This window comes from Grammomys surdaster, unplaced genomic scaffold (assembly GCF_004785775.1).
Source record: "Grammomys surdaster isolate TR1022 unplaced genomic scaffold, NIH_TR_1.0 233, whole genome shotgun sequence".
Taxonomy (NCBI): Eukaryota; Metazoa; Chordata; class Mammalia; order Rodentia; family Muridae; genus Grammomys; species Grammomys surdaster.
This window is the reverse complement of record NW_021604678.1, coordinates 7,938,371-7,947,351: the sequence shown is the minus strand read 5'-3', so window position 1 is coordinate 7,947,351 and position 8,981 is coordinate 7,938,371. Positions and strand designations below refer to the sequence as shown.

The 8,981-nt window shown below is 39.1% G+C and overlaps 1 protein-coding gene across 1 annotated transcript in view; it reads left to right on the top strand.

Moving 5' to 3' along the window:
* Positions 1-8,981, top strand: part of Fras1 (Fraser extracellular matrix complex subunit 1) — a gene marked incomplete at its 5' end in the record, with an annotated part of 247,779 nt that overhangs the window by 131,996 nt on the left and 106,802 nt on the right. Inside the window, 2 exons of the mRNA XM_028773698.1 lie at positions 941-1,094; positions 6,460-6,647. Coding sequence (XP_028629531.1) covers positions 941-1,094; positions 6,460-6,647 — 342 coding nt within the window. The remainder of the gene's footprint in view (positions 1-940; positions 1,095-6,459; positions 6,648-8,981) is intronic.

Below are 8,981 nucleotides of genomic sequence, written 5' to 3'. Positions count from 1 at the left end.
TTCTTCTTCTTCTTCTTCTTCTTCTTCTTCTTCTTCTTCTTCTTCTTCTTCTTCTTCTCCTCCTCCTCCTTCTCCTCCTTCTCCTCCTCCTCCTCCTCCTCCTCTTCCTTCCTGCTCTTGTCATTGTTGTTGCTCTTCTTCTCCTTCTCCTCCCCCTTCTCCTCCTCCTTCTCTTTCTCCTTCTTCTTGCTCTTGTTGTTGTTGTTGTTGTTGTTGTTATTATTATTATTTCTCCTCCTCCACCTCCTCTTGCTCTTCCTCTTCCTTCATGCCTTCCTTAGGATGCTGTCACTTTTGATCTCATCATTTTTAGCTGCCTAAGTTCTACTGGTACCAATCATTTGTATATTTGATTCTATCTTTGCTCACACATCTTCGAAGAATCTGTTGCATTACTTTTCTTCTTAGAAAGCCATTGTTTTTGTTACTTAGAAATGAAATATTTCCTTTGGAAAATCTTTCTAAAATCTTCATTCTTTATTCCTGAGAGCTTCCTCCTCGACGTCCTTACAGAGTGCCATTGTGAAGCATCTGTTTCTTCCTGTGTCTCCCACTACGCTACATGCTCTGCAGTTGGGATGTTTCTAGATACTCTAGAGAAGGAGCTGACATATTGTATATGCTTAAGGAATTACTCAAATAATATATGATGGGTGAGGACCAAAAGATAGTTAGAAAGACAAAAGAAAGAGATGGAGAGGCTTAGTTTCCTGAAGAGTAAAAGTCACTTATTGAAGATAAATGAAAAGGTAGAATATGAATACGTTTAAGTATATAAAGACATATGCACATATCTGTACACAAAGTTCACAAATGACCGGCAACTGTTCTTCCCTGTGAGATGAACTTTGGCAACAATAAGCCCCTATGACTTGCATTTTTAAGGAGCCATTTTTCTGAGTATGTATGGACCCAGTGCTTTACTTTTATTTCATTGCAGAATGACAGAGCTCTGCGGCTTGTGACTAACTCTATGGTGTGGGTTCCAGAAGGGGGGATGCTGAAGATCACCAACCGAATCTTGCAGGCTCAAGCTCCAGGTGTCAGAGCTGATGACATCATCTACAAGATTACACACGGCCACCCCCAGTTTGGTAACGTGTTTCTTTGGTGTTATTTCATCTGTATTCAGAGGGTAGGAGTTGGCTTTGAACAATGACGTAAAGCAAGGCTATGATTCAGATTATCTGAGCTTTCTAATACTTCATACACCTCATTTTAGGACAGCATGATCACAATGGAGAGTGATCACACTGTACAACCTTATGAGCACCTTATCAGCACATTGTTATAATATCTAAGACAAGACCCTTTTTAAGTAATTTTATTTTGTGCATAAGATAAGGGCACAGCAGCTTTTTGATAGTCCCCAAGCTAACACGTATTTGGATTTCAAAGGCCAGGTTCTCCTTAATCTCTCAGACCCACCTACAAATTTCCTATTTTTTATTTTAAAAATTTTGTTGCATTTACTTATGGTGTTCATGGAAGAGTATGTATGTGCCCATGAGAATACATATGTGCCCATGTATGTCATGTATGTCTACCATATGTCAGAGGACAACTAATGGGAGTTAGTTCTCTCTGCCATGTGAGTCCCAGGGTCAAACTCAAGTTGTCAGACTATCATTCTCAGTAGCAGGCTCCTTCACCCACTGAGTCATGTTACTAGCCCACACTCTTAATAAGGATTTAAATAACATAGCATTATCTTTAATATTCACCATTGTTATTTTTCCAAGAAACACAATACTTGTAATATCCCAAGATATTTCCTGTTGACATCAGTTGGAAATGCATTTTCACAAGAGCTATATTGAGGTATTGTTCATAAGTGATTCCACCAAAATAAAGTTACTAGGTTCCAGTAACAGAAGCAGTCTTTGCACTTGGGCAGAAGCAAGGTGAAGTCATTGTGTGTCCATCCCTATCACCCACTCTTCTTGAACCTGGCACTCACAATTTTTGGCTAGGTTGACAGCCAGTGAGCCTGGCTCCACCCCTTCAGCACTGGGGTTACATGCCAAACTTGTTAACATGAGTGCTAGGATTTGAATTTAGGTCTTATACTTCCGCAGCAAGTCACCTCCCCAGCCCTTTACTAATACTTTTGAAGAGAACTGTTCAGATATTTTGTGGACTCTTCCTTGCTTTAGGGGCGTATGGTGATTTCTCATTTTGGGGATTAGGGTTTGTTCTTTCTACTTTTGATGTATTGTATTGGGGATACATGATATCACTGTTTCATTATGGTTACATTAACTTCAATCACTTGATTAAGTTGATGGCTGTAAAATTTCTCCAGTACAATTTTTTTCCTCCTCTCCTGTAATTAATAAGTGTCCTGTTTTCAGGGTACTTGCACTGCTGAGGTTGAGCAAGGTGACTTCTAAGTCCTTTCATCTATAAAACTCTGACTCTTGTGATGTATTAAATTTCCCAATTTTACCTCAAATATTAAAGGCCAGAAATTAAGCTCCCACATTTCATAGAAACAGCCCAGTACTTCATTAACTATTAAACAGAACAACACTGAATTAAATGGTTTTTAAGCAGATGAAAGTTTGCCATTTCAGCTTAATAAATGCTTTATTGGGACCCTTCTCTCTCGCAACTCTCTTAATTAACTTCTTACAAACCTAATCTCTGTATGTCCATTTTTTCCTACTAATAACCTTCAAATCATGCTACCCTAGAGAACCACTCCAGAGGGGAAAAGGTGGTGGAAGCTAGACACTCATAAAACACAAACCTACTTACATCCCTGTGTCCCAATGAGACACAGCTATGGCCCTCGCCTCATGGCTTCTGGTTGCAATGAGTTCCCCTCATTACCTTAGAACAGAGGTTCTCAATCTATGGGTTACAACTCCTTAAGCAAACCTTTGTCTCCAAAACCATTTACGTTATGATCCATAACAGTAGCAAAATTATAGGTATGAAGTAGCAACAAAAATAACTGTATGGTTGGAGGTCACCACAACATGAGGGACCATAAATGGATCATACCATTAGGAAGGTTGAGAACCACCGCTCTAGAACCTTTGATGAGGCTTTAAGTTTTTTGTGAAGAAATGACATTGGAATGAACTGAGCACAAATAGATTTCACAGTATGAGTAGAAAGGGCCTAAATTCAGTCAGGCATGATGGTTATACCTGCATTTCCAGCACTTGGGAAGCCAAAGCAGGACAATTGCCACTACTTAAGATTGAGGCTAATTTGGATTACAGAAGGACAGGAACTCAAAAAAAAAATCCTAAATCCAAACACTTCCAGATGCACCATTATTTTCAAATAGGTCTCAACCAATTGATGGACACTTGTATCTTTAGTGCCTTTGTAGGGTCAGAAGTAGTTTATTGAGGTACCTTGAGCATCATTTGAAAGAGAATCTCACTTCTTCTAAATCACTGTAATTCTAAATCATGTATCAGACCATAAGATAGTCTGATGATTTTAGGTGAGGGACTGCACAAAATAAATAAAAATGGCCTCAATCCCAACACCATTATAGAGATTCAAATATGATTTTAAACTCTAATAACATTAATTTTTCTCTTCAAAATTCTTCATTAAGCCTAAGGTTAAATACACAATAAATCCCAGACTGATACAACGATGGTTTTCAAGCTTAGAATTTTGCATTAGGAAATGCCCCTTCCATTTTTGGTATTATCAGGATGAAACATGAAATATTAGCTCTCCTCTCTTCATGAGGATGGCACCTCGTGATTTCCTCTTGTCTGCTTAGGTAATTGTTCCCAAAGCGCTCCACATTCAATGTATCCAGTGATGAACTCCCCCTAGTCAATGAACCTGGCCTGACCTGTACTGTGCCCATCAGTAGCAGCCATGCTGCCTGCAAGGTGATCCTTCCTCCCTCCTCTCTTGTCTCCACAGCTGGGCTTGGCAGCTTTCTCTGCAAATAGTGTCTCTGTTACCTTAGTTCAGGTCTCTATCTCAATGCCAGATTTGGTACAAACCTCCTCATTGGTTAAACTGCCTAGATAAATGTTATCTATTGTTATTTTTTTAAAAAAAAAAATAAACTCTGGCCTCCTTAACAGTATTTTCAAGCCTTACAAGACTATATTATTCCAATCACACAATTCCGTGTTCCAATTTCATGCACACCACTCACCTGCAGAAGCTTGAGGTGGCTTCCATTTGCTTATAGGGATGATCTGTAGCAATAGCAATAGAAACTGTGTCTGGATTGCCTGTGGGTCCTCTGTTACTAAGGCCTTTTGTAGTAAATGGTACCTAATAGGTACCCAAAGACTATTAAGTTGAAATGGTTGGAGTTAGTCAATATCCTACAATACCTGTGTACCTGTGTACCATGGAGGTGATTTTGTTTTTATTTGAAGATGTATTTATCTCATTAGGCATTGTTAGGAAAATTGGGCTTGCCTTTTCTGTCATGAAGCAGAACAGCTAGAAAATCAATTCTGCCCTACTCTTTTTGTTTTTGTTGTGGCAATTTCTTTTCAGAGATTTTTGCAACTGTACTGACACTGGTGATCAGGAGGCCATGTCTGTTCAAAGTGTCTTAAGATTTCAGTTTTCACTAGGAGACATTCATGGTAGAACTGTTTACTTGGGAGCAGAGGAAGAGTAACCCAGGAGAACTAGAACTAGTCTGTCCCCCACATGGTTCTATGAAGGATAGTGGCATCGTCCTCCCATTTCAATGTTTCATTAGCCTCCAGTACAGCTTGCTCATCTCTAACTTGAATTTAATGCATATAGATATTAGAATGGGTGTTTACTTTGAGTGAGAAAGCAGGTTTCTCTGTAATAATGAAAATAATGCTACCAGTTTTGAAAAAAATAAATGTGTTATCAGTTATCCAATATTCCTAGTGTGCTTAGATTTGGGCATCTGCCTATATGACATTTTAAAAATAGAAAAATACTCTGTCTCTCTGTCCGTCTCTGTCTCTCTTCCCTTCTTCCCTCAGCTCCCCGTCACTCTCTCTGCCTCTTACACACACACACACACACACACACACACACACACACACACTGCCATTCTTTTTACTATCAAAATGGCAGAGTAGCTTGTTTAAGTTTATTGTTAGGTGCAGAACGCAGCCTGCTTTCAGAAATTTGTCTACTTTTCTGTGTGATCTTCACTCAAAATCATATTCTTGTGAAATTTTAATTGTTTCTGTAACACTTCTGTATTTGTGATCTCACCTGAAGACGATATTAGCTTTGGTGTGTGGGAAAAGCATTACAAAACAGCTGGGTGGTATTTGGATTTAGATTTCCTTGATTCAGTTCAAATAAAATGTGTCAAATAGAGGGGCAGAAAATGCTAAGGTATTTACAAGACAAATACTGACACATGTACAGAAAACTGTAACAATACAGCATTTCATGGCCAAGAATATGAACTTTCAATTGAAATCCACTCTTATCTACTGTCCTCTGGCAGGTCTTAAGGGAGATGATGACATCATTCCCATGGATACATAGAGGTGACAGTGGGAGTCACCATCCTTGTCTTGAGCTGCCTCTAGAGTTTGTGTCTGACAGTCTGAGCATCCCTTAGACAACATGCTTAAGACCTGATTTTTTTCAGATAAAAATCGGTTCTTTTTTGTAATTTTGAGTATTTGCAAATAAGTGGTGAGCTATCTTAGAGATGAGACCCAAGTCTAAGCACATAATTATTTATAATTTATATACATATATATACTTCATATATATATTTCATATATATGTATGAAATATATATATATATATTAGTCCTATTTGACTATGACCTGTTGTGTGAGTTTGCACCAATAGAAATTTTCTGCTATGATGTTATGTTGGTGCTCCAAATGGTTGGGATCTTGGGTCCGCATGGATTGTGGATGTTTAGATTACAGATGTTCAATCTGTGTTGTTTTTACTTTACACACGAGGAATAGCGATGGAGCCTTAGAAGTGTGAGTAAACTCAGGAATCTGAGAGACAGGGCTGACTTTGAAATGCCCCACCAGGGACAGCTCTTCTATATATGTTCTATGTCAGACAATCTTATCTCCACTGGACAGAATCCTCTCAGGAATAGCTTGCGTTCAGCTCACTCTCTGTCTTGTTTAAAACCTGAAACTGTTGTGTAGAATAAATTTTTGCGTGAGATAGAAAGTTCCATGTGGAAGTGTATCCATCCAGTGCCCAGGATGGGTCTATTTATAGCTTCCCCTATAGTTTGAATCTCATTATGGAATTTTAATAGATGCTAGTCAGTAATTCTATGTCTGAGCTTCTCTTCAGTGGCTAATGGAGCCTGGGAATTCTGTGTCTAAAGGGGAATTCAATTCTATTCATTGAGTTCTGTCACTGCCCTTCCTGTCACCTTAGATCAAGGCACACATAGTTTTTCAGCTTGTAAAGGAGGAATGAGGTCTCCAGCATTCTTTATCCAGAGCCCTAACAGTCTGGCCTGTGCTTCTCTAGGGGAGGTGGTCCTCCTGATGGATCTGCCTGCAGACAGTCCAGCTGGTCCTGCTGAGGAAGGGCAGCACCTGCCTGATGGAAGGATGGCAACTCCCATCAGCACCTTCACCCAGCAGGACATCGATGACGGCATCGTGTGGTACAGACACTTGGGAGCCCCTTCTCAGAGTGACTCCTTCCGCTTCCAGGTACCCTCTGCATCCTAACCACTCTCATTCACAGTCCAGGGGGCCATTTTCTTCAATTGTCTCTCTAGAAGAGGGAAGCTTAATTCATAGCATTAAGAGTTTTGTAAATGTGTTTATTCAGGTGAAAAAGAAGAATAGGTACTTCCTAGGGATCTGTTATTATCTTTTATTAAAAATTGATGATAGACCAGACCATAAGGAGAACTGCAAAGCTAAAGAATGACAAAGAATAGCAGATTCAGTCTGGTGATGGTGGATATAACAAAGTCATAACGAAAGAGTACACATGGTTAAACCACATGGTATAGTTTAAATGTTCGTGAAAGAAACCAAAGTAGTGAGCTCCTAAGTACCATTGAGGAGACAGTAACTTTTGATGACTTACATGAAGTATATAAAATTGTATCCAAAAGAAAACTTGATGGTACTGCTTATTATTCAGTAGGAAAACACAAAGCTAGGTGGATCAAATGCTTGAGTCGGGGGCCTAGCAAAGTATGCTGAAAATTGACAGCAAAAAAAGGAGGAATTGGTTCGTTTGAAAACAGGAGGAGTGACAAATGAGTGCCAGGCTGATTCTTTGAAAAGAACAACAGCAGTAGACATACTTATAGCAAGAAGGATTTAGAAGAAAAACTCAAACAGAAATACTAAGAAATAAGAGACCGTGTATGAGAAGCTGTTTAAGCAGAACAGAGAATTCTATAAGATGTCAGGAAATAAATCTGTTCATGGTGATCAGCTCACATGGCATCCCCTTAAAGTCACAGAGTTTTCTTTCACCTAAGAGTGCACCCCACTTCTAATGCCTGGCATGTATGTTTTTGTTGCCTGACTAATTTGTATTGCATAAATCGTGTGCTTTTCCAAAGAGTGTGTTGATAGAAATATGGAAACTATTAAAATGAGGTTATTTTCAGCACATTGAGTATCTGAAAGCAAACAAATGCTCTGTGCCCTTTGCTCCAGTTAACTTCTCAATTTCAGCACCCGGTATTGCATGAGTCCTCAGAGAATGAGTCAGGACTGAGGCAAAGACCTCAATCAAAGGAAGTCACCTCAGCAAACTAGACCCTACAGATCTACCTTCCCCTCCACAGAGGGCAAGACAGTGTCATCAATGGAGTCTCTCCCTGGAAAGGGCCTGCTTAAAATGACAACAGATTGCTTTGCAGTTTGATTACTGAGTGAAATAAAATATTGAAAAATAAGCCAGAAGGTCCTGATTTAGGAAAAGAGGAAAAAGAGGACTTCTTAAGGCAGATATGGAGGCATATATTTATACTTCCAGCACTTTCTACGTGCAAACATCTGGAATTCAAGGGCCTCAGCTACATAACAAGTTCAAGACCAGCCTGAGATACATGAAACCCAGTCTCAATCCAAACAAATGTACTCACTTGCTCACTAGATTTATGACATACTTGCTTTATTACTTAGAAAGTGATTCCCAGTAGAGTCTTCACACTTCTTACATAAAACATGACAGAACTCTTACTTGAAACAGCGTTCACAGTGCTTGTGATATTCTTTAGAAATATCCTCAAGAATAACAGAGTATCATTTTGGGCATGTGTGTTTACACTCTAACAAGTTAACTAAACATCATCCAGCCTGTGGTGTGGTAGGTCAAAGGGTAGTAACTGTTCTTGCTCAAGGAGATTAGTTATGAGGTAGTGAGCTTGGCTTAAAAAAATGATTTGGAAACTCCCTCTGGAAGCATTCTGAGAGATGGGGGTAGGGGGAGTTGGGGGATCTTGAACAGGGACAGCATCTTTATTCTAAGTATGAAGTCACTCCGAGATGATGTTTTCCCGGACATAAAAGTGTTGCTGTCTGTTTTTAAAGTTTCATTACTTTGTAGGCATACCTCATTTTTTGATTTGAAATGCACAGACACTTTATCCATGTGCTAAAGTAAATGGTTAGTAACTTTTCCCATTTATCATCTTAGTGTCCCTAGAAGATTTTAAACCAAAAGATGTTGTCATAATGTTTTCCCCCCTTTAAGGCAGGAAATGTAATATGAGCGGCATAGATTTAATTCTATTTTAATGCTGATTTGCTGTCATGAGCCATCAATGCAGCCCATCTGTTACTTTGCATGTATGATGGGATTTATGTAAGGCGAGTGCATTTTTAAATAGAGACAATCTAGCAAGAAGACATGCGCATCCATAGTCATTTTTGGTGTAAGAGAATAGCTTGTGTATTCAGATCCTGTTGACACAGTCTCAAAAGATATGGTTTGAAAAATGCCAACAGTATATTTCACTATCAGTGTCTTTACTGGGAAGCTAGTCTGATTCCTTTGCTCTGTTAATATATCCACAT